This window comes from Phalacrocorax carbo, chromosome 5 (assembly GCF_963921805.1).
Source record: "Phalacrocorax carbo chromosome 5, bPhaCar2.1, whole genome shotgun sequence".
Lineage (NCBI taxonomy): Eukaryota > Metazoa > Chordata > Aves > Suliformes > Phalacrocoracidae > Phalacrocorax > Phalacrocorax carbo.
In genome coordinates, this window is record NC_087517.1 from 41,392,379 (window position 1) to 41,418,610 (window position 26,232).

At 41.0% G+C, this 26,232-nt stretch overlaps 1 protein-coding gene across 11 annotated transcripts in view; it reads right to left on the reverse strand.

Moving 5' to 3' along the window:
* Positions 1-22,764, reverse strand: part of LRRFIP1 (LRR binding FLII interacting protein 1) — a 115,027-nt gene extending 92,263 nt beyond the window's left edge. For 4 of the 11 annotated variants that reach the window (XM_064452134.1, XM_064452137.1, XM_064452135.1 and 1 more), the window contains exon 1: positions 22,608-22,753. In XM_064452134.1, the coding sequence (XP_064308204.1) occupies positions 22,608-22,697 (90 nt within the window). In that variant the 5' untranslated portion in view covers positions 22,698-22,753. Of the gene's footprint in view, positions 1-22,607 lie in introns of all 11 variants that reach the window. The other 7 variants (XM_064452140.1, XM_064452136.1, XM_064452143.1 and 4 more) reach the window with 4 other exon arrangements.
* Positions 22,765-26,232: the final 3,468 nt, after the last annotated feature.

Below are 26,232 nucleotides of genomic sequence, written 5' to 3' on the forward strand. Positions count from 1 at the left end.
AAACAATCAAAGACCATTCCACTAGATTCATACTACACTGCCCCAAGCATCTTCAGTCCCATTTCCCCAAGCAATGGTCAATCTACACATTCCTGGGCTTTCCAGGGAACTGTTTTGAAAAGAAACAGAAATAGTTCCATAAAAAAAAAATTAGTGAGAAGTTCTTATTTTTGTTATTTCAAAATACGAGGACTGATTCTCTTCTTGTCACCACTGTCACCAACAATTGCTCAGGATAGAAATTATGAGAATCAACCTGTTAAATACAAATTTTGTTCCTTGGAGTTAGCCACTTCTAAACAGGTTCTCAGTCTCATGGGCACAAACTTGCATGAGCCATTTACCTAAAGCATTCTGAGAACACAAGATCGGGATTCTGTGCAACATTCTCATCATAAAACCATTAGTTACTGAAATGAAGAAACAGGGTGGCAGGCTGCTGAGCTTTGGCAAGCCTTGATGTGATGAAGCCGCACCGGAGAGAGGCAGTCAGCCTAAGATCCTGCTCAAAAGTCTCCAAGCTGAGCCTTAACTGTGTAACAAAAAAAAAATGCAGACAACTACAGAGATGGGGGCAAGTGCAAGGTGGTTTTGAAGTCTCTAAGGCCTAGGTAGTCAAGAAAATATTTCCATGGGTCTGAGCCCAAGATTTTGATTTCCAATTCACTGGTAGCTGATAGGTTTCAAAGTGTTCATGCTGCTCCAGAAGACCCTATGGACAAAGTGGTCTTAAATAAAAAGTTAATAAGCTCTGTTAACACAGAGGTATTTACAGAATATTGTATTTAAAAAGAGGCACTGTCTTGATTTTTCCAAATCTAAACTTAAACCAACATCATCAACAGCCTATATTAAAATTTGAAATACCCATCAGCTACATCATTAGTAAAGCAGGGTCTAATAATTTTTAATTTTGCAATAACTTACAAAAATAAACCATTTCAGCAAATTCAGCAGGACAGGAATCTTGGCACACGATACAGTGAATTTCTAACCTAGCTCTCCAGCAAAATCCTGGCTAAAAGAGTCAAAATCCCTTTATTCTCATCCCATGTTTAGCATTAGTTTTTATATTTGTCAACTGACACTGGCAGTTTGTTCACATACTGGAGTGGAGTATTTCTTTATTACAAAGAGAAAAAGGACAGGTTCACAAAACCAACCAACATGCTTAAGTCAGTCTTAACCCACGCTGTCTCAGCAGAAGGTAATATCTGTAGCTCTGGGAGCAGTGGAAGAAGTTCAGTCCTACAAAGCAGAATCTATACAGGCTAAACTCTTGATGAACACTTGATTTCACCTGAAAGTGTTTTTATTCTCAGCTTCACGGCTGGAAGCAATGAAAGCACATATGCTGCAAAAATCCTCCCAGTGACACAGCAATGCATTCTTGCTTCCACTAGAAGAATAACAGCATCTGCCTGAACTTCACTTCCTTCAAACAGAAACAAGATTCAACCACGCTAGACACGAACAGCTCAACTGAACACAATGGTCTGAATGTATTTTTCAACTTATCTCCCTTCTGTAGGTGTATTATAAGCCTGCCAACACCACAGGCCTTACCATATTCAGCGTAATTCCCACCAGTTTCTGTGGGAGTAGATTCAGGACTTGTGTGGACCCACAAGAAGATTCAGTCAACTCCAAGAATTAACCAGCAGGTGTTCTAAGCCCTTCTTCCTCAAGACTCCATGAATCTACATACCTTTTCAGGGACAGCTGCACCACACTCCCAGGCCAAGGTGAAATGGGAAGCTCAGAACTAAGATGACAATTAAACTTTATGGCTTATTAACTTTGCAAATGACATAAAATTCCATCTTGAAATCCAAGAGTTGCCAATATTAAAACAACAAAAGTATAAAGTGTAAGCAGAAAGCTGAAGCTACAGTTCTCTGAATGACAAAAGGGATTGTCAAAATACTGGAATTTATCAGTCCAAAAGATGGAATGACTGTTTCCTGGTCCCTCATGCAACCAAGACAGAAATACAGGCAAAGTGACTTTAGGAGCAATGACACTTCAGCATTCCCATAGAGCAGACAAAGGAATCTCAAACGTAGCCTAGCACATCAACCACAGCTTTTTTTATTGTTAAAATCTACAAATTAATATACTGTATTTTGATGAATAAGACATTAAATTCATGTTTAACCTTTAACTAAACTGAAGAAATACCTAAGGAACAGGACCAAGAGGGCTTTACTATCTAGAATTTTGGCACCTTCGTAATTATGTCAATCAGAAGTTGTAAAATTATCTCCCTTCTTTACACAGACTTTGTAGTGAGTAGGTGGTAATTAATTTTTCATTAACAGGAAAAGCGCTAGCAAACAGCCTATTCACAAATATGCCTGGAAGACTGAGATTATTCTAATGTAAGAAAGAGTACTGCAACAGGCCACAATCCTGAAGTCCTTATAAACACTGCATGGAGAGATGGAGCATAAATGCCTCACACCAGGAGAGCTCCATCAGCAAACTACCCCAAGATTAACTGGTGAGTTTCCTTTCTGCATCTCTTCCATCCTAATAATTTTTGCAGGCATCCAACTGCAACAGCACTTTTCTTAGTATCAATACGATCTGACAGCTAGAGATGAGTTTATAGATCCCACTAACAACAGTCTAAGGCATTAATTCCCTTCCACAGTATCATTTTAAGTTTATTACAAGTGCTCAGGTGACTAATTTATACATTTAGACAGTTGCAGATTAAGCTAAGCATCCTCTCTGTAAACACTGCACTCTAAGAAGCAGCAAATGGAATACAAAGAACAAAAGTGTGATGTAAAGTTACCTAACTCGGCATACAATTTTTGTTGAAAAAATGTCAGCTGTTGGGAGCACAAGCTGACAGACAAACACTTCCTCCGAAATACTACTTAGTAATGGTCATCTCGGTGCATGTGCCAGCACTGCCTTGCTCATTTCCAGAACTCTGCCTAAATTCTGGATGTTTGGGTTCACAGAATTCTTACTCATTTAAGAGGTCCCCACTGAGTGCCTAAAATTGAATAATTCTTTTAATTTCTAATGTGGTGGTAACAGGAGAGTTATTTTTCCATGCACTCAGATATTTATACAGCCTTATTTTTGGTATGGTAAGCTGTTTGAGGATTTATATTCAACCTATGGCAGAGGAAAAAGGAAGATATGCTACACCGCACATTCCTTGTAAGCCAACTATGGCTTTGGATGCCATACTTCATATATTTAGACTCAGGCAGAAGCAACTTTACCTGAATAAGCTGCAGCTGAAAAATAGCAACATTGAAGTCTTATTAACAAAGTCCAATCTACAAGTCATTTTTCTTACTTTTCTTAATCAAAACAGAAATGGTTGGAATTTACCTTAAAATGAACCCATTCTGTGCTTCCTTTGTCACATTTTTCTTAACAAGAACTTAAAGGACAGGACATCGAACTTCTACACCAATACATTATCTGAATAATACCAGAGACTCCAGAAAGAAAATCACTTCCAATAGCAGGGAAACCTGAAGTAGTAAGCCACTATCTTTGTGACTTTTGGAGGGAGGTGGGGGGAAACACCAGGGATTTAACTACAAAATACATTTCAGAGGTTATGAGCTGCCTCTTTCAGAAAAATGTCAGCCCCTTTGTAAGCAATTGCTGCCTCACCCTCCTCCCCACCCTGCAATCTCTTTCCTTTCCAGGCAAAGGATTTCAACATTTTTGCAAACTGCTTCTGCACTAAACAAGAAGGTATCTGCCTCATATTCAACTTTCATTTGCAACCCAGCTGACTGGACAACTCAATCTATGCTGTACTACAGACACCATCAGCCCAGCAATCTGCTTTCTATTATCGACTATACTACGTACAGATGGAGTTCGTTAAAATAAGCAGTGTGGCAAAAAACAAACCATTCACATGATAGCAGAGGGCTGCAGCTGTTGACCAACTCGGCCATCTCCAAATAACTATCATAACTACAGCATGTAACACAACCCTTCCTTATTTGTTCACCTCCCTGCAAGGGAATGACTGCAGGAAACACTCTCAACTTTTCCTTTCCTACAGGGGAAAGGGTAAAGAGAGTAGATCAGGTTCAAGATGACATAAGTAACTTATCCTTCAAGGCTTCAAAAATCCACGCAGAGATTGGAGATATTAGCATTGACCAGTCCTGCCATGAAAATTCTTTAATGGGGACTCTTTGCTTGTCTGTATCCATAGAAGACTATGAAACACATTCACTGGGAGAAAGAGGTAAAAAAAAAGTTATATGAAAGTTTGGTTTCATTTTAGAAACTGATTTCCACACCCCATGAATCACAAGAAGATGTGGGATCGTAAAACCTCTTCCTTTTGTCAAGCACACAAAGTCTTCCTTTTCATGAAAGGTAAAGCCCCTTTCAACTCAATGCCATTATAATTCAGTGTTGAAAAGCCAAACACCATCACAAAAAGCAGCTTTAAGGACTTGACACACTAGGATGCTACAAAGCTACAGTTTTACACAGATTAGGAGAGTGCATCTGAATATTATTTTTTACACTCCAGAAATCCAACACTATTTACCTAAGTACACCTAACATATTTACTATTATGAAAATACTGTATGTAATTATTAATTTTATTGAACAAGGTATGTAAACAATATTTCCTCTAGTTATTATTATTTCCATTCTAATACTAGAAGTATCAATAAAATCTTTGCCAGAAAGCTGCCACTTTCTCTCTGTGGTCTGGTTCCCAAATCACAGTTCTGCTAGAGCAGAACTCTGCTAGCCCTCACCAACATAGCAACTTGATCTTGACTCCTCTAACATGTAGTTTCCTTTAATTATATTTGCAGAATATATTTAATGTTAATAGCCTTATGAATAAGAGTCAGAGACATCTTCAGCAGTAATTACCAGTACAAATCAAAAGTTCTGAAGTGATTTTATTTTTATTGAAATCATGAGTTTGATAATCTGTCATACTGAATTGCTCAGCATGATGGAGCTACTTCACTCGATGCAAGGAGCAACCAAAATGGGCAAACACGAACATCTTTGCAGATAAGCTTTAGCACCCAAGTGAGAGTCTATATTTCCCCTCCTGTTCCAGCAAATCCCAAAATTCACTTGGAGATATGAAATGGACTTCTAAGAAAGTGTCAGAAAGAACTGACACTACTCTTAACCCTTTTATATAAATCATCTTACTTCCACATGCGTTTGGACCTCAACTCACATTTTGTAGCAATTAGGAAATCTAGTTTTTAGTGAAGGAGCTAGCCACAAGTGACAACTGAGTGACTGCAAGCATCAGGGGTCTAACAAGGGGACTGTCTCAACAGGAAAAGGAGATGCTGCAAAGGAGGGAGGACACAGGGAGATCTCAAACTGGTAGTAGAGAGACTGGTTCAACTCTAGTTGTTATGCACAGATTTACTACGTCATGCAGACTTCACCCTCACAGATGAAACTTGCAGAACTACAACCTGGATCCACCATATGATAGCATTGGCAATATGTCTATAACACAGGGAGGTGTTGTCATAAAATCCTGCACAAACCCTTACCAGTCTCTGAGCAGTGAAAAGCATCACAAGTTCCCCCTAATTTAGATGTGTGAGTTTTTTCAGCTCTCAGCTGTCATTTTCAATGTCTTTTTTGACAATGCTCTAGCTTTCAGATGGCAGGTGGTTGCAACATAATCTTATAAAAGAAATTAGCTGAGTTTTCAGCCTTCCTATAAGGCAGAAAAAACCTCAACTACAATCACATTGCAAAGCTCTAATCTAGTTTTTCACCGTTATTCAGTCTTCTAACCAGAAGTAAACGTACATAAACCTACCCAGCCCAGCCAGAGACGTATGCCACTTGTTGCCAGCAACTGAGATATGAGCTTGCCTGCTTTGCTCACATGCACTTCCCATATCTAGCTTTGTTGCTTTGAGAGCATGAGGAACAGATGAAGCTGATAGTTCTGTCCTGAGTTTTACCAGGATGCTCTTCTAGCTCTTCTTTTCAAAAAAGCTCTTTGAGACTACTGCTAAACAACCACGGTCTAAAGCCTCTACAACTAGATCAAGAGAAGAGTCAGGATGCCAAAAATCTTGAATGTGAGGAAACGACTCTAGTCCAAACACAGTGATAAAAAGGTACACTACATACAAAAGCAGCCAGAACTATTAAGAGTATCTTGGCTTGTCCTGCCTACTCTTTCACCTCATTCATTAACTCGTAAGTGTTACTGATTCTCTTCTCTCAGATAAATATTTGAAGTTGTATGGTTTGAACTTGCTAAGCTTGTGGGGGTTGGGGGTACATATTTGTAATTCTCAAATATGTAATGGAAAATAAAATGTACTAGAGAAGAAAAACTGCCATGCACAAAAGCTCATTTTTCTCTAGATTTTATTAATAAAATCAGTATTGCTTCAAGACACACCTCACCTTCTAGAATTATCATAATACAACATCCATTGTACTAGGGAGCTTATACTCACAATAAGTAGGTCCAGTGCAATTTTTGCTGAACTCAGGCTGTGGTTTAGAAAGTGCAATTCCATCCAATATAATCACTGTATAATAGACTTCAGATGCTAAAGGCCAACATCACATTAAAACCATCCTGACAAGGAGATAGGTGAAGGACTAGCTACATCAAGGTTAACCTTCCAGTCAATTCATCCCAATAGCAATCCTTCAATTTTGGCTTCCTATCTTGCCAAATCTAGGCAGGAAAAGACAGGTCTTCCACAAAGAAAAAGGCCTTTCTCGCAGTGCTATCACTAATGTGGAAGATGCTGAACCCAAAAAAGCTGCTACAGATCTCTGATCTGTTTCAGAATTTAACTGCATATTAGCCAGCAACACACACTGAGAACACCTCTGCCACCTGCCTATGACACCTGAGCTGGAGGGACGGAGCCAGTTCACATTCTGACCTACTTCATCCTGAACAACTGCTCAGTATATTTCTAGTACTGAGGCAAAACGAAAAGTCCAAAGCAGGAGGGGAGGGGGAAGAAAACAGACCAGTTTTCCTGCATTCTGCATGCACAGAAAGTTATTATTTTTTCTCTTTTAAGGAGTTAACTTTGGTATTTGATTGCAAGCATGAGTCAGCAGCAGGGAGGGGAAGATGACAGAACCAGAAACGTTAGGACAGGAAGCTCATTCCTGTGACACCCTACTTAGCTAAACCACAGGCACTGCCCCAGCAGAGCTGAAAGCCCTGCCAGAGCCAGCATTGCTTCACCTCTCAAACAACGGGAAACAGCAAGGTGAGGGAAGTGACTGCTTGGGAATTCAGAAACGGATAAAGATGCACTATAACTGGGTTCTGCTCTCATGTCTATGCTAGTCAAGCAGGGTTTAAGCATCATTTTTCCCCCCCCATCTCTTGCAGAAGGGCAACTGCTTTGCTGGCACACTGCATGGACCTACAGTATCATGCCCTCTCCCTGAACGATGGCACAACTTCCAAGGAGCTCTAAAAAAATCAACACCAGCACTTTGCCTTCCAAGATATTTTAAGGCATAAGACAAGTCCCTCATTTTTCTCCTCCCTTTTTTGCATTATCAACTTATTTTTCCTTTTTTTCCCCCCCTCTCCTGAATAAGCATTGCAGTTGTAAGATGTGGCATTTGACTGCCCCAGAAGCATAGATTTTCCTATGGTACTCTGCCAGGATCACTTTGCTCTCGGTTTGAGTCAGTGTCCAAGTGCAGAAGGTTCACTCTCCATTTCTACTCCATCCATAACCCTTTCCCCTGGAATTTCCAACAATGCCCTGGTAGAAAAAGCCACCAGACAACAGAATAAAACAGGCTCTTGGAGTTCTCTGCACGTCACTTAAGTGTAACCAAAAAAAGGCTAAAACTTTTTGATCTGATGAGCTCAGAACATTCCATAATGAAGAGAGCTGACGTGAGCATGAGACATATGAAAATGAGAAAGCAGTTGCACAGGACACTGATTATCTTCTAAAAGCAGTAACATTAAAAAGCACTGAAGCATTTGATGGCATTACCATTACTTTCTCTCATGCCCCTGAACTAGCCCATTTCTAAAATAAGCACTGCTTGACAAACTAAAAAGGCTTCCAAGAAGCTGGAGGATTTTTTTTGTCTTGGGAATTTCATTTTTATGTAGCATAGTCTCAAAGCAAAAGCAGCCAAACAGGATGAGGAGATAAACCATCAGAGTGCAACTTCATTGCTATGCTCAGACTCAGCCCTTGTTTGGAGGCCTTTTACTGAAGGCAAACCTTTACACGAAAAGCATTTCATTTTTTTTCTGAAAAAAAGATAGTGTTGTACTGTGCATTGCCAGTCATACAATCTTTCAAGGGTCTCTAGCTCCAGTAAAACTTGAGAAAGAAACAAGGATGCTTTGAAGCCAACATCTATATTGATTGGTTTGCACAGTGTCAGATACTGCAGTGGCATAGCCAGGCTCCTGAACGAGCTGCCTTCAAGAACCAAGGAATCTCAGCATCTCATTAGAGAAACAACACTCAGGAGTAAGAATCATGCATAAATAATTATTTCTGCTCTTCAGAGATAGAAGTTAGAATTCAGCAGAATTAAGACCAGGAGCTGATGAGTAAGAACACAGAAGTTGGCCAACAGCCATCACTTTAGGGAATAAAAATATTTATTCCAGACTCCCACCCAGCCCAAGTATTTTCATGCACTATAAAAATAGGCCTAGTTTAAAAAACTGTTGTGTAAAAAAAGTTATTTCAAATTAATAATTAAAAGAAGACTATCAACAAGACCCATTATGTTACATATCAAAACCAAATCTCACTTTTGTAGTTTCCAAGGTATTCCCTGTACAATCAGGTCACACTTCAGATAGAACTCACTGCGATGCTACAGAATTGGAAGTTAAATCCATTTTTACAGTTGTCCTGGTTTGGCAGTATCAGGATGAATATTACATCTCATTGCACCCAGTCTGCCTACACTGCTGTTATAGAACTGAAGCAAAAGCAAACTGAAGGCAGTCTAACAATAAACAAACAAATCATGTAAGTACTGTATTAGCCATTTCTAAAGCAAGTGTAAATTTTGAAGGAAATAATTGGGTCTATGATGTTAAATATCATTGCCCTTATTTGCCATACCATACTTTCCCTCTTTTCTTCAGCATTTATCAACATGAAAATCCAAGCCAGAGCAACCACTTACTGCATCTCAAATGGAATTCTGTCAAGCTTAGCACATTAAGAGAGTACTAGAAGTCTGTTGCTTCTATATATAAACTGGCTATCTGGTGCAGAGTATGTCTGAATAATATGGTCTGCTTGACACTGAATGCAAGTTCTCTTGGGTTGGGAAAGAAGTCTTCCTTTGGATTTAGTTCCCTATGACCAAAGCACAACATGATGTTCAAGGAACAAGAACACATGTAGAACAGAAGTAAAAATGTGATCCCGTCTTTGGAAACACTCCTCACATCTACCACTTACACTTAATTATTTAATCTCTTAAGGTAGGTAAAAGCCTTTCATAAAACATGTCACTCAAAGCAGTAGAAATAAACATTTGAGCACATAAGCACACAAAACACTTCAGGAGTTACAGTTATTCTATACAGAGGGTTACCTGCATACAATCTTGGGCTGCAGCATCAGGCCTTGTCAGCTGCTTCTTTGCTCTGCACTGGGCATTGGACCTTTCCATCAGGTGGCCTTCGCTTCCTCCCCTTCTATTTTCTCACACCTCTTCCTTTTAAAAACATATTTGAAGATGTATCCAAGAAATTTCAATGTATTTACTAACAGAAGACTGTAGGGTTTATCCTACACAGAAATAAATCTACCTAAAGTTTCCACCCACCACCATCTAGGTGTAACAGTTACCCAAGATACAGTTTATAAAAGTCTGTAGGCCTTCCCAAGATGACACTTGGATTTGTAAGGCTGCTAGGCAGAATGTCTTACGGTGTAAGTTCCTGGAACGTCCTCAAGTTTAATGTCAAAAGCTCAAGTGAAAGGAATTTTTTATTCTGACTACTGACAAAGGCTGCAGGAAGGATTTTTAACGTGTCTAGTTTCCAGAATGCCTGTTCTCTGCTTCAGCACATCTCTCTCCAGCATTAGATAGCACTGACCATTTTACTCCTCATCTCAAATGCTACATAGCATGTTCTTTTAAAGAAAAGACTTGACAGTGTTCACATCAGCTTTACTTTACCAGACTGCATAATCAAACTCAGTTTTACAAATACCTCACTAACAGTTGACATCAGCACTACTTATACTGTTAGGGAGTCAAAATAATTACTCTATTTTCTGCCCTAAGCACTCTTGACAACACTTTTGATCCTCAAGCCTATAGATCATTGACAGCAAGAGGAAAATCAGTGTGTTGTGAAGCTTGATGTGATCTGTCACAGTAAGAAAGATGTGCAGAGCCTGCCTCCAAAACACAATAAATAATTTGTTTAAAATGGGATAATACTATAGAAGCCACTCAAAAATGTAAGCACAACACTGTTTGAGCACCCTTCCAAATAAGTAAGTCCAAAACAAATTTTTAGTAATGAAAAAGTTTTAATGTGCACTCAGTGGGACTTTTCTTTCCCAGCCATGTATTTGAAAATAGCTGTTCTGATTCCTCCTTATTTAAGAATCCTTTTTTCCTGGAAAGAGCTTACCAAGAATTCAGAATATTTAAAAAACAATTTGCTATTTACTGTTAAGTGCTTTAATAAGTGGGAGTTCAGAACACAAACATTCAAGTACCAAGTCAGAACAGAGGGTTCAATCTTTGTTTACATAGCACTTTCAGTAAGAAATATCTACAACTACATATATCTAACACACAAAATTATTTCCTCACAAATTATAGGTATACTATTTTCTGTCACAAAAAGTCAGGGAGATCAGGCTTCTTCAAAAAATATTTAATAATAATTAAAAAAAAATCCTTAAAGCTACATTCCTACCTGGCTTCAAGGAAATGAAAGACAAAACAGGTTTTCACATGTAACATTAAGATTCAAAACTGGAGATGACCTTTAATGCACCTTTCCATGGGCAGAATGTTCTCATTCACAAGGAGATTTAATTAAATTAGCTCTTTAGATTACAGTTAATAAAGCAATCTCATAATAGACCATTTTATTGTGTTTACAACATGATGTTTTGTGAGACTACAGTGTAACAGTTACAAGTTGCAAGGCAGTTTTTCCATTACCTCTTCAATTACACTGACTTTATATCAGTTTTTTAAAAAAAGGACCTAGAGGCATCATAAGTACTGCAGAAGATCAGAAACCTAATACATAAATTGCGTGAAGGACCCTACAAGAAACATCACCAGAAGAGACTGACAATTTTTCACAGTTCTCCTCCAGTATATACTAAATCAGCATTTTTATTTTATAAATATTTACATTTTCATGCCCCCCACTACTTTATACTTCTGTTAAGCACTGGACCATTTGTTACCTGTTTGTAAAAAGCATTTGGGGATAGCTAGCTTGGAAATAGTTGCATGCAAGCCTTCAAGTTGTACCACCTTCCTGCAGAGAAACTGTGCTTCTGATTAACCTGGATATTCTGCTACAAGTAACCTGCAGCTCTCCTTCAGACTACCTATATTCTGATGAGAGTCAGGACACTCCAAACACAAGCTGGAATTCTTGATTTATAACGTCAACCAAAGAAATGCCAAAATCTGCTTGAGCAAATCTGATTTAAGGAAAAGGGTTGATATCCAGAGAAATTACCTTCAGGTGTGGTGAAATTGCCTTTTCTTGTTCATACAGCTGTATGCTGCAGAGTATGAATGCCAGCTTGTACTAGACCATGCTTTAGCAGATTTTCTGTCCTTTACGCACAAATATCAAGCATTTAGTAACAGCACTCTAACCATGTCTCTTCAGGAGAGGAACACACAAAAAAACCACCACACACACACACTAGCCTCCATATCTCACCATTAAAACCAATTCAAGAATTGTTTAGCTATAAGATAGTCTTACCTGGCCAGCAGACGGGAGTTACCCTCTCATGCTTGCTATTGTTCCAGAACCCATTCCCTTGTGGGAAGACAAATTCCCAGAGAGCGACAGGGCATATCAAAACAACTTGCCCCGAGGGAGATGGCGCTGAACAACCCATCAGCTCAGATTAAAGCTAAAAACCAGCATTGTTTAAGCAACGATTGGTCAGCTTTTGTGTGGGGGTGGGATGGGATTACTGTACCCAAGCTGGGTCTGAGCTATAACGGATTATCGGAAGAACCTGTGTCCTAACCCTTAGTAACAAACAAGTTCAGTTTCAAATACGCTACCAGGCTACACACACCTTTGCTTAGATGTATGACAAAAGTGACCTTCATGGCTATTTACTGGAGTTCTTGAAATCAAGGAATGCTGCTAGGATACATCAACAGCATAAAACATATAGCGGCAGCCCTCCCCTGGTCAGGTCCTTTCTCCACTTTCTCCTTTTTTCCCCCCTACAGTGACTACCCAGCAGATACAAGTACAACTTTATCCTCAGTCTCACAGTCTATTTAACACTCAAACTGTGTCAATCAATTAGTTTAATGCAGGGGTACAGCTGTGTCCAAAAAACAGCAAGTAACAAAGTGGTGAGAGAATTGGGTAAACCAGCAGCAAAACTTCAGCCCTTTAAGAATCCCATTCTACTAGAGGAAATTACAATGAAAACCCAATTCCCTTAAGGTTTACTACCAGCTCCTAAGGTGCCCCAAGCAATCTTAGAACTGTTATACATAAGGTTTTTATACCTGATCACTGTATTCACTGAGCTTGTATCCAAGATATTAAACTTTTTTTTTTCTCCATACTGTTTTGATTTTTATGGTGGGAAGACTGAAAGAGCAGACTTGCTATGCCAGCAGCATAGGTAGCAGCCCTAGAGACACAGCTCAAGGTAATGCTGCTCTCTACAAGAAGTTTCCTTCTGTATTAACAGGTTGAGCTCATGCCCAAAAAATTAGGGTAGATTGCAGTAAGAGCATAGCTCACTACAGACCAGTTGATCTTTACTTTCTAATGCTAAATTTGTAGATTGCTTGGTTAGACAACAAGTTACGGGTTACCAGATGTCTTTCTGCTATCCTGAAAATTGTTGTTAAATCTTACAGTATATATTTATTCCATCAGTAATACAAAAGCATTTTGCCAGCAAACACAGAGAACCTTTTCTGCTTACTCCAGTTCACCAAATCATGATATTTTTTCTAGGGTAAACTAGAATGTACAAATATTACTAAAAAACACTGTGTAATGATCTATAATTATAACACTGACATATATATATACACACATATATATACACACACCAACTTTATCCCTCGTATCCACACAAGCATACTACTTCCCAGAGCCCCTAGATTCTTCCACAGTTCATATAAAGGTTAGGTCACATCACTGTTTCAATGTACTCATTTCACATTAGGGAGATTTAAATTTCATATTTAATAGACAATGGAATAGCATGACCTTTGGGTATCACAAAAAATGTCCCAAAAGTCCACTTCAGTTTTCAACAGATGTTGATTCAACATATTTCTCAATGTAAATCCTTTTAGAGGTTAGCAACACATTCAGCAAAGCAGGAAAAGCAAGACCAGCACACACATTTCATGCAGGAGAACAGATATTTTAATGAGAAGAGACTGTAGGAAGTACACAGTTGCAAAGCAAAGCAATAGGGCTGCTACAGACCATTCAAATTTAAACCGACTTATTTTCTAAAAGCACATAAAGTTATACCTACTCTTTTCCTAGCAACTCAATTGAAAGAACATCAAGTTTGCAATCAGAGAGAAACAAGAAGCTATTACACAGATGGTGGGGGGGGAAACATGACCCAAAAACAAACACCAGTTGGCTGTTATCTTTTCACTGTTCATAGTCAGCAAAAGCAAATACAATTTCATGTTTCCATGTGAAGGCTGTAGTACATTGGCACCAGTATAAACAGCCATATCTGAAATATCTGAATCTACAGCGATGTGTGTTTTAAAATGAAGGGAAAAAAATGTGAAGCTACAAGAATTAAATATGAGACTGGAGCCCAGGAATTTTTCTGCATGTGAAGCACACCAAGAGCCTTTCATTGCTCTCCTGTCATCCTAGTATGTTAGCTGATAAACGCTCCATAATTAGAAGACCCAAGTGGGGATGCCTGAAATCAACCCGACCTGAGGGAACAAGTTTAAAAACCTGACCCAGCTTTTAGCATGCCAGATACTCCTGTATTCCATTTCTGTCTACTGGAAGAGGCTGGCGAAAGCAGACACACTCATCTAAATTTGGTATTCAAATGTGGGATTAGAGAAAGGATATTTTGGGATGTAGGAAGTACTCAAAGACGAAAGCAAAGAAAAAAAAACCCAATATTAAATTTAAATCAGATACTGATGAAGGGAAAGGTCAAAAGATACTTAAGAGCAGAGACTGAGAGGGAAGAAATATTATCCCCTTACGATCCCATCTGTGCAGAGCTCTGTGCTAAAGGCATCTGTGGGATTGTGCGAACAGTCTGCAAAGAATTACCAGTGGGACCACTCAAGACAAGAGGCATCATCACTTCATTGCAGGCAATATTAAAACACAAGTCACTGGCCAACCAACTAAACATGCAGATAAACTGCTTTTGTAGAACTCGCTTCCAGTCAGCTTTCCATTCCAGGAAAGCTAAATCAATCTGACACTAGTTGTATCTAAAAACTGCAAGTAATGACATTATGGGAAGAAAAACTTAACTCTGACAATCCATTTTTGAGGAAGCCAGAAGCAGTTGGAGATGCCATCTTGCTTGTTTCGTTGATAAGCAAGAAACCCTTCCGACAGCTAAGGGGAAAGGAAGCTGTTGCTCTGAAATTTAACTATCATTTTTGCATTTCTTCACAGGCCAATGATAGCAAGCACTGTCCTATCTAATTACCAGGTATCAAAAATAGGACCACAGCAGCGGTGATGCACCTGGCAATTTTGGTTTACCAAAGGCTATGATTTCTTATACAGCGACATATAATACAAAAAGAAAATTGAGTATTTTCTCAAAGAGCACAGGAGCTTAAAGCATTGAAGAACTAAAAGGCATCCATTGTTTTTCCAAGTGTAGTGTCATGATTAAGCTATATCAAGAAAGAAACTCTCATCTTGCACATAAAAGCAGCATGCACGAAGGAGAAAAGAGCCGTGAAAGAGAGCTGTGACGAACCAGCAAGGACCTAGAAGCAATAGGAAATGAAGAGGCTTCCTCATCACATCCGAGACCGGAACACTGCTGGGTTTTGGCACTATCAGGTCACTTTCCCTATTCACTCTTAAATGTGTCAACTCTCAAATGCTGCGGTAGTATTTAGGTGGATAAAATCACAGCACACGCCAAGCTGCTGGCTCACAGGCTACAGGCACGCAGAAGGGCAAAGCAGATGCAATTGAACAAATTTACCTCTTTTCAGATCACACCCAGGATATTTTACTGAAAGTCCATCAAAAAGCAATCAACTCTCCAGTTCTAGGTCAGAAATTTTTCATGAGCAATTAGCTCAGACACCAATTTTTATTGGCACTGAGCAGTATCTTAAGTCCCTAAATAATTTCAATATATCATCACTCAAATTTTTAGAGCAGAGTTGTGCCACTTATGTGCAATCATACTCAAAACATCCATCTTTCCTTAACACAGAAAGAGCTTTTTTGTTAAAATTTCCAATTTTTGTGCCTGACTATAAACCCAACATTTTTTCAAAGGATTTGAAGAAAACCACCACCTCTTCAGAATTCCACACCCTAAAGGGGTACACACTGTATCAGAAATTCACTTACAGGAAAACATGACACGCTGAAGGCATGAAGGAACAGAGAACAGGGTTACATGATAGATGTGCAAGTCAACTCCGTCTTGGGGAGACACTGCTTCCTTTAGCCAGGGAAACACTACTTTCTGCACGGTTTTTGGTTTAGGCATACATCCACATCCCAAAACAAGCAACCCTCAGTTTTGGAAACAGCGTTAGTTAGCTTGTGTCTTCTCTCTCAATGCCCAAAACTTTCAGCTGGTTAGACCATAAAACAGCTCCTAGCTCTGCTCATCAGGAAATACTTCCCAGCCTTACCCTTCAAACTACCCTCCACACTTCACAATGTTTAGTTAAGTCTGTTTAAAGGCAGAATTAGAAACCCATCCAAATACACATAGGAAACATCTTTGGCGCCAAGGTCTAACAGCAAGTACTCTAGGTAAGGACAGTTGTTAATCTAGTACAAGCGGTCAGAGTTATGGTACATTCCTGCCAACATGAAAGTATTACTCTGCTTTTTTCCAGCCTCTAAATACATTACTTCTGTAGGCTCTCTGTATCCTCCAAAAATCAGTAGTTTTTAAGAGCCTGACCAGAACTCCGTATTTTTATAACAGAAAATTATGTCACATGGTCATTCACCTACCTGAAGTCATTGACACACTGCAAGCACTGCACGGCAACTAGATCAGCTCCTCCTAGGTAATTAAAACCTTCAAATTCCTACCAGTGAAATATTGCCTTATTTAGTATTTATTATGCCACACCAAGCTGTAATTTCAACAGTTAAAGCTTCTACAACCAGGCCTTTGAGAGCTATCTTACATTTCTTGGTACCTACCAGCAACACTGGTGGTTCTCCATCGTCAGAATAGCTATGAGTACCTACAAATGAGTTCCAGCACATCACACTAGTCAGTTTAAGAGATTACTACCTCCAGTTGCTAGTCTCGTTCTCCTGTAAGAGGTTACACTACTCACAGGGCAGAGGATGAAGCAGCATACAGCAGCTCTTCACCAGAGCCAACTTACCTTATGGCATCTTATTTTTAAGAGTTTAAAACAAAATTACGGGTAAAGATGCTAGGCTGGAATCTAGCAATCACAGTAGCCTTGAATCACAGTGATCTGCGCCACAACAATTCATCCCAGCTACCCATGGTATGAAAAATGCATTCACCAGGAATTGGCCAACGCTAACTTGCAAGACTAAAGACCAAGCCTACCCATATGGATGCTTTTTAAATACATTTTTCTCTGATGTAATGGTCTCATTTTAATGCACATACCAGTTATTTTTCCAGCTTTAGCTGGGAAAGTTCTACGGCCTACTTTTTGTTCCCTAACTGAAATAAGGTGAAAGAAAGGAGAGTGTCTTGGGAGTAGATGGTTATAGATGTCTTCCCATAAGAAGCCCTTATGGACTTCTCTTACCTTTAATGTGTGATGAAGGCCCAAACATCAGCTTTTTTTTTTTTTTAATGATGTCCAAGGCCGCTATTCATCTCTAGTAGGTTCAAGGTGATGAGCAAGAGCACCAGATAAAACCAGAAGCAGAGAAAGCTCCACAAAATGACCATGCACCTTCCCTTCTCAGAGCATCTCGGTATTAAAACAAACAACAACAACAAACCCCACCATAACCCTCTCAAAGCCACCTTATGACTGTCTAAAGGAAAATCTGGTTTACTGAAGCTCCCTTCCCACCACCCCCACTCCAATGGGCAACTTGTCCCCCAAAAAGTATTTCAACACAAGACAACTGCTGATATTTCAGAGCTGCTATTTTAAGGTTTGCCTATGAGTTCTTATGTCTAGCTAGACAGATTCACTGCTCCTGGCAACCTGCTGACTTGAGAGGAGGGACAAATACCTTGTTTCACAAGCCCAAAATGCTGTGGATTATGCTCCCTGCGACCAAAAGATAAAAAAAAACCCAACCTGGAATAGTGTTGAAAGCATTGTAAGTACACTTGAGCTCCAACTTTATTCAGCAATGGGCCTGGAAAAACATCCTGCTAGATGAGGTAATGATTAGTATTACATCCTGCAGACAAGCTCAGCATCTGGGCTTGCAAAGAAAAAGGCTGGGCTTCCCATGTTGTTAATCCTAACAGTAGTCTCTTGCTTGACTGAAATAGGAATCACAGTTCCCAAGCAGCTGTTTCCTTAGACAGCAAGAGAACAGCTGAAGGGGACTCAGGCCAGGCGTGGACACAAAAAACAGGCAACTAATTATTTAAAGTTGCAATAGGCATACTGTGAGACAGACTGTGCACTGGGAGACAGGCTACAATCACCCTTTAACTAGAAGAGATGGGTCTTAAGGTTTTTGTCTTGATGCTTAAACCAGCCAAAGCTGCTCCTTTACACGTTTCCTTTGGGAAGGATTGTAAGTGAAGCCAAAGACATTTTTTGGCTATATAGACATAAAATATTAGGAAAAAGGAGACCTACAGCCAGGCATGCTTTTTCAGATCATCTGTTCTCTTGGGCCAGTGGGTTAACATTCATAAAGGCAGAAAGTAATGAAATTAAAAAATGAGTCAACTATAAGCAACTGGTGCTACATAAACCAGACTGTTTCTAAGGTCTTCTCTTTGAATATTTATCTGGCTTACAAAACTCTCCACACATCTCAAATGCCCAATACTGCTCAAAAAAGTTCTACCACTACACTAACAAGGCACACAGATCATACTCTGGCATTACCTAGCAGATCCTTTGGGAATACACTGCTTTAAATGGTCTGGTTTGCATAACAGTTCAATAAAGTTTGCATGGCTTGCGTTCCCATATATAACTACCCATTCTGCTGTGTTAGTTTTGACTTTAACCAAACTGTTTCCATCTCTATGCAGGTCACACAAATGATTGTGTAAACCAGATAATTCTCCCACAAATTATCCCCTCAAATTAAAAACTAGGCCTTTAGATTCCACATACAGTGATCATAGCATCTCTTCACTAGCCCTGAAACTCCACTTTAGGCTTCTGATGTTAGTTAGTGCCTTCTTACTGTAACCAGTAAAGCCGCCTGGCTGGTTTCACCAGCATTTTGAGCTATTTCTAATCAGCTATACTTATGCTCCTTCACAGGAGTGTAACATCTCAATTTTTGAATCACTAAGAATGCAAGTTAATGCATAAAGTAAAAACTTCAGTGAAATAATCAAATTTACGGTCCATAAACTGATCATGCCAGCTATTTAAAAAATAATTATGTATGTGTATGTTAGATGACAGTTCTTGAAACTTTGAAAGTGACATACAGCATAAAAAGAGTGAACAAGAAACCCTCATAACATTACTGTCTAACAGTAAAAATAAAGTATGTTGCTTGAATTACTAACCTCAAATTAGTTACCAGCTAAAGCGTTCTACTCTGTAAAACTGCTGGATGAGAAAGATGGCAGGATTGTTTTTCTGAGCAGTATAACACACATCAGTTTGCAAAACATTAGCAGAACAAGGTGTAAATGACTTCCCTAATAAAAACAAGAAATTTACCTTGACCTTGTTCTCCCTCATTCAAAAAAATAAAACCCAGTAATTAATATTATCTGCCTATAAGAGAAATATCTTATTGACACAGACAGCAGTTTCTCATTGGATTTGCAAAATTCTTTCCGCTCATGTAACACTTAACTATTACTGTAGTTAGCAAAGACCAGAGTAGAATTGGAGAAAAAAATATTCCCCTAGAAGCAACATCTTGAGTTATCGCATCAAACCCATCTAATCCAAGCAGGAAAAAAAGCAGGAAGCCCATCCTGCTACAGTTCAGCAGCCCAGCACTCTGCCCTCCTGAGAGAACGGACAGATGACTTCACAGTATGCGTACGCAATTACTGCTGGCCGTGCTGGCACTGACCTCGGGGAGTATCAAACTGCTGGATTTTGCAAATACTGCTGGCATGTATTCACAGAGAGGAATAAAATAGCCCAAAAGTTTCCATTGACCTAAACACAGAATAATCTACTGGTATTAACACGAGTCTGAAAACAGAGAAGCCTATCACTGATCAGCTTCACTCTCATCTGTGAGAGCTGACACCCAGAAAAAATAAACTCAGCAATACAAGCTAGGTGTGCATACAGCAAATCCTGAGAGGCAGTGCTGGATCATTTGTGTCCATTAGAAACTCAGAACACCATGTTCTTATTTTAACTATATTTACATATTTGCCATCCATTTAATTACCATATAAGTCAGAAATTCGACAGCCAGGTTTAGTGGTATGGTACTACTGCTTCCTGATGGGCAAGGTGATTTACAGTAACTGTACCTTCTACCTCTGCTCTAAACAGGTCTAGACCAGGTGATAAACTACTTGCAGCTGATCTAGTTCAGAAAGTGCCTCAATCATTAAAACTTACTACTACAGCTTAACATCACTAATACTGCTACTAAAACCCTGTCACTACAATATGCTTCACTTCTACAATTTCCTTCCGCTTGATTAGTTACTTCCTCTTAAGACTGTTCTCACATCCCACAGGGGTAAGGACTGCCTCCGTCACTGCGCAAGGCTCTCTTTCGGTCTACACAAGACTGCACATACACAGCATGACATCCTGGTTGCAAATTAAAAAAAAAAAAAACAACAATACACTTCTGCGATTTGAAGCATGTTTAAGAGAGCCTTTGCAAGTCTTCATGTGTCCTTATAGAACCATGCAGTATATCAAGAACTGTTGATTTTTCAAGATCAGTTTTCAAGACAATTACAACAACTGGAAAGCATCAAAGCAGCACAACCCCTTCGGCCAAAAACCAAAAGTATAGAAGATGCATGCATTTCAACTTCTGCCCAGAGATCCCAAGGTGAAAGTACCTCTATGAATAAGTCTGGTTTGAACACTCTTAGGCTCCCATCTGAATATGACAAAATGACATCCCAGAACCTGCTAATAACTTGCAAGCACCTACAGCTTCTGGATAACGAAGGAAGACCAAAGGAAAGATAAGAGTGAAAAGCTATGTACAAACACAACATTTGTATGTCTCAGCTTTGCCTACACACCTGTGAAGAAGGCTGGAAGAGCCAGAATGCCAGTAACCCTTGTACCCTTCTCAAAATGAAGGCTCTCAGCATCTTTATTAGGAGGAGACAAAAGGCTTACTTTCCATTTGTAAGAGTTCTTAAGATTCATCTGGGATCCCTTGTGTGGAGAACAGACACTTAAACAACTATTGTAAGTGTAAAAAACCCAAGACAGAGTAATGCAAAGAGTTAAAATAATATGGGAAAATGCTGAACCTTGAACTTTGCAGTTCACAACTTCAGCACTCAAGGGAAAAAGATAAAGAGACATGTTTGTGTTGGGCTTTTTGACCAAATGTAGTTGTCCTTTACAAAATCTCCAGAAGAAAAAAAAAAAAATCCTATCACACAAAACAACACAATATTTAAGGCCTCAAACTACTTCACAATACTGTAAAAAGCAGTACATAAGCTGAAGATAAGTGAAAACAGGAGGGAAATGTGCAACAGAGGACAACCTAGGCCCCCTGTTACAGACTCGTGTTTTCCTTGATCAAATGACAACATTGCCCCAACACAGCTGTGTAATTTAAACCCTCATCCCTAATCAAATCCTAGGATGTTATCATGACTCAAACTCTAATAAGACAGCACAATCACTCTTACTTGCTACCTTATGTCCAGGACATGAGACATTCTTGTCCTCCTACTTCAAACTCCATTCCTAGGAACTTTCCCATCTTCTGTCACAAAAACATGACTTCTGGAAACACACTATCCAAATTGCTCTACACAGAAATTAATCTACTGTATTTATTCCTAAGATTCTACAAACCGCTTCAAAATAGTACACAAGAGCAGTAAAGACTTCCCATGTCAGGGCTGCCATTGGTGATACTATCCAAGGTGCACAATGTTACAGCTAACTCAATCTCACAGCCAGCTGCCACCAAAAATAACCTGCACATTAACATTCATCTGATCCTATGGCAACTGTGATTCAGGAAAGGAAACCAAGAGATACTTAAATCTCTTCTAGAGGAGTGATTTATCTTGTAACCCATGAGAGCAACAGTAGGTGGGGAGGAGACACAGGTAACCCATGCTAGGGGAAGGGAATGGCCACCTTGAGCAGCAGCCAGTATCAGATCAGCTTCAACACTGCTAAGAACAACCCAATGGCTGCTTATCCCCATGCCAGGTCAGGGTTGCCCACCCCCACCATTAGAATACTGTGAGAGGAAGGATGCAGAACAACCTGTGTCAGCTTTTGTAAGCATAAAAACCAAATTCATGTCATCCTATTCACCACTGATCCAATGTAACCATACAAAACAAGAATAAGGAGGTAGAAAGAAAACTGCCATCAGCTGGTTTTAACTGTTTTAAGTCAGATCAAGTACAATGCAGTGAGTGCCTAGTGAGCAGCTAGATTGTGCACTTATGCTTATGTCTAGCATATCTTGCAGTCCTCTGGTTTACATTTTTCGTATATATGTACCCATAAAAAAGCCGAGGGGCCTACTTTCCGGTTCTCAGTCACTACCACCAACCTCAGCAGCAGCAGACAATTACTTTCGCCCCACGGAGGGGTTGGAGCAGGGAGGAATTCCTGCCCGCCCTGGCACTGCACGCCGTTTTCCTCACGGTTGAGCGCTTTAAGGGCTCCGGACCTAAGCGGTGCCTTAGGACGATAAAACAGGCCGACACCGTTGAGATGAAGGCGATTTTTATTTCGCGTTTCATCAGCCTGCCCTTGAATCGCCGTCGTGCCCGCGGGCGCGTGCGCGGGGGCTGAGGGGAGATGGGGGGCGGGGGGGCGGTTCTCCGCTCGCCGCTCACCTCACGGGCAATCTGGTTGAGCGCATCGTCCTCCGCCGTCAGCCGCTCCCGGTTCGGCAGCCGCTTTCTCCCGGCTCCCTGCGTCCCCATGGCGGACCCGCTACACCGCCACTATCCCCGCCAATCCCAGCCCACCCGCTCCCTCCACCGCCGCCGCCTCTGCCGTTCGCCGGCGTGAAGAGACCAACCGTCACCGCCCCCACCCCACCGCGCGCATGCGCCGCCACTGCCTTCCCCTCCGCCCTGAGGGGCCGGGGCGGCGCCTCACGCCCCTCAGCAACCCCGGTCACCCCTGCGCGGGGAGCGAGCGGGGAAGGGCAGCTTGTCACGGAATCATAGAATCATTAAGTTTGGAAGAGACCTCTAGGATCATCAAGTCCAGCCGTCAGCCCCGCACCCCCATGCCTCCTAAACCATGCCCTGAAGGGCCACATCTACACGTTTTTTTAATACCTCCAGGGATGGTGACTCCACCACCTCTCTGGGCAGCCTGTTCCAATGTCTGACCACTCTTGCAGTAAAGAAATTTTCCCTAATATCCAGTCTAAACCTCCCTTGATGCAGCTTGAGGCCATTTCCTTTCATCCTATCACTAGTAACTTCAGAGAAGAGACCGACCCCCACCTCACTACAACCTCTCCTTTCAAGTAGTTGTAGAGAGCAATAAGGTCTCCCCTCAGCCTCCTCTCCTCCAGGCTAAACACCCCCAGCTCTCTCATCAGACTTGCTCTCCAGACCCTTCACCGGCTTTGTTGCCCTTCTCTGGGCATGCCCAATAACTCAGCGTCCTTGTACTGAGGGGCCCAAAACTGAACTCAAGGTGCTGCCTCACCAGTGCCGAGTGCAGGGGCACGATCACTTCTCTACTCCTCCTGGCCACACTTATCCTGACACAAGCCAGGATGCTGTTGGCCTTCTTGGCCACCTGAGCACACTGCTGGCTCATGTTCAGCTGGCTGCTGACCAGCACCCCCAGGTTCTTCTCCACCAGGCAGATTTCCAGCCACTCTTCCACAAACACAGGACCCGGCACTTGGCCTTGTTAAACTTCATGCAACTGACCTCGGCCCATTGATCCAGCCTATCCAGTCACCTCTGAAGAGCCTTCCTACCCACTCCCCTCACACCACTTCCTCTGCAGCAGCCCCCCTCAGCCGTGGGTAGCCCCACTGGGGGCCCTCTGCCCATGGCACCCATGCCCCTGGACTGCCCAGACCTCTGGTGACCTGCCCTCCCAAGGCCCCTTGTCAGCAAAGCTGAAGAAAATTTCCCTGAAATCGGGGAAATGGCATCAAAACCTTAGTAGCTGTGAACCTGGGGAGATCGTCTGCCCAGATATGGGGGCAGTGGGCCAGAAACCCATCTTCTCATGCCCCAAAACCCTCACCCACCCTCGTAGCCCCATGGGGTCCCTTCAGCCATGAATTTTCCTATTACATATAAGTGGACATGATTAATTCCAGCATCAAACACATCAGTGCTTAATTAATTAACATTGACAAGGAGCAAGTATTCTCTGGGATTCCTGTCACAGCCCTTGTACCTCGATTTTCACAATAATTCATTAAATATGAATTATAAGTCTCACAAGCTGACACCAAATGCCTTACACAGAGACGCAACAGAAAAATGGCTGCGAACCCCTCCCACCCTTACTGACCAAGGCCAGCAAGCTGCATTTAATCTTTTCAACTTAATTTTACCATCAATTCAAACTTGATAAAGGTAAAAAGCAATGCCTGCCTACTCTGGTCAGCCCAGTGTTTATCTGGCAGTTTTCATGTACAACAACCGAGATTTGGGTTATCCTCAAATTCAAAACTGTGTCAAGCAGTTTAATATATCATCCCTTCCCATGAGGGCATGTATCAGAGAACAAAGCAATCAATGGCTGTTTCAGGAAAAGAGAAAAAACCCTAGTTTTAGCAAAATCCCTTTCCCCAAGAGTGTATAAATGCCCTCCATCAGTCCCAGGCTGGTACTTGTTCTTCAGAAACTATTTAATTCTCACTTGTTGCTTTTTTATACCAGTGACATCAAGGTGCTTATTTATAGCTGGTGCCTGTGTTGAAGTGATTGTCTCTGTGTGATTGCCCTGCCAGCACCCAGCACCACACGTGGAAAGGCTGTGGTCTGAACTTGGCAAGAGATTGCACAAACCTTTGAGGTGCAGCCGTTGACTTCAGGATAGACAAATAATTGAGAGCTCCTAACAAAGCCCTCCCAATCAGCCACCTGGCCAGGCAGGTCCCCTCTTCTTAGCCCCGGGGTCTGCAGCCTGAACAGGAATCCCTCCATTTTTTGACAGTTTTCTCCTGTTTAGAATTGCTTTGAATAGGGAACTTGAAGCCCACCCTCTCCTTCACCCTGCCACCGCTCCAGCTCTCATTCAATGTCTACAACCTTCTCAGAGTAGCCAAACACTATCTCTTTTTTTCAGACAGCATTTGGACTGTGCGTGCACTCACCACTCACGTTACAGTTGTTTTGGGAACCATGGCTCTTTTGATGACACAGTAGTGGTATTGCATTGATACTGCTTCTTATGTTTGGGACTATTTATCTTTACAAGAAACAAATTATTATTTTGTCAGCAGAAGCAGATAGATGAGTTCCCCACCTTATTTGGGCATTAAAAATAAGCATGTCACATCTGAGATTTGGTGTCAATCTTACTCTGACCCCACACAAGTGCAAAAAGAAAAAGCATCTGCTCTGCAAGGCAGCGCAGGGCCCTTAAAATGTGAGCTCTGACCCTGCTACAGAGGCAAAGCCTTGCTGTGTCCAGCTTTCCTAGATATCCCGCAGGCTTCCCTTCTTCAGCCACCTCAGCTCCAATCTCACCTCCCCAAGACCTGGTTTAGCACTATCACCCTTTCAGACTCTGCATAACTTGTTCCCTGAGTCCTTATCCTTGCATGTGCCCCTGCCCTTTGAGGAATTCTGGCTATAGAGGCGAGGCAGTGCCTTATTTTTAGGTCCATGTTACCCAGGGATTTCAGCCACCTGTGCAGCTGCTTCACTGTATCCATGCAAGGAATTTCCAGTTCAGTGGTGCAGTAAGATTTGCATCAGTGCTGTTTGCGTTACTGGCTGAAAGCCTTACAGAGGCTTTGGAAGAAAAAAAGCTATTGGGTGACCACAATCAGATTTCAAATCATACATTGAATGTGCTCTGCAGTGTATGAAATTCTTCTTTTTTCTTGCATTCCAGACACTTATAGTCATTTTTTTCTCTTAATATAGTCAAAATAAGCCATCTTGTTATAAAAATACTATACATACAGAATCTGTCCAAATAAATGTGAAATAATGATTCAAAGACGTTAGTTTTGGCTATGATATGAAGTACAGAGAGCGCAGCTGAAAATGAAATACTGAAATGTACATTTCTTATTTTAACAAGCAACATGAAGTCAAGGCTTGTTTTGCATGAGAGTGATTAAGGGTACTCGGGCAAGACTGAGTATCCTGTGCCCATTTCAAAGGGCTCTATTTTCAGTGCATAGTACGCACCTCATTCTCCAATATCCTGTATACAAGGAGGCTGTTTGATGCATAGAACACCCCAAAGATACAGTTTTCCCTCTGTGCTGCTCTTAAACCAAGCCATCTTGTAAAATCT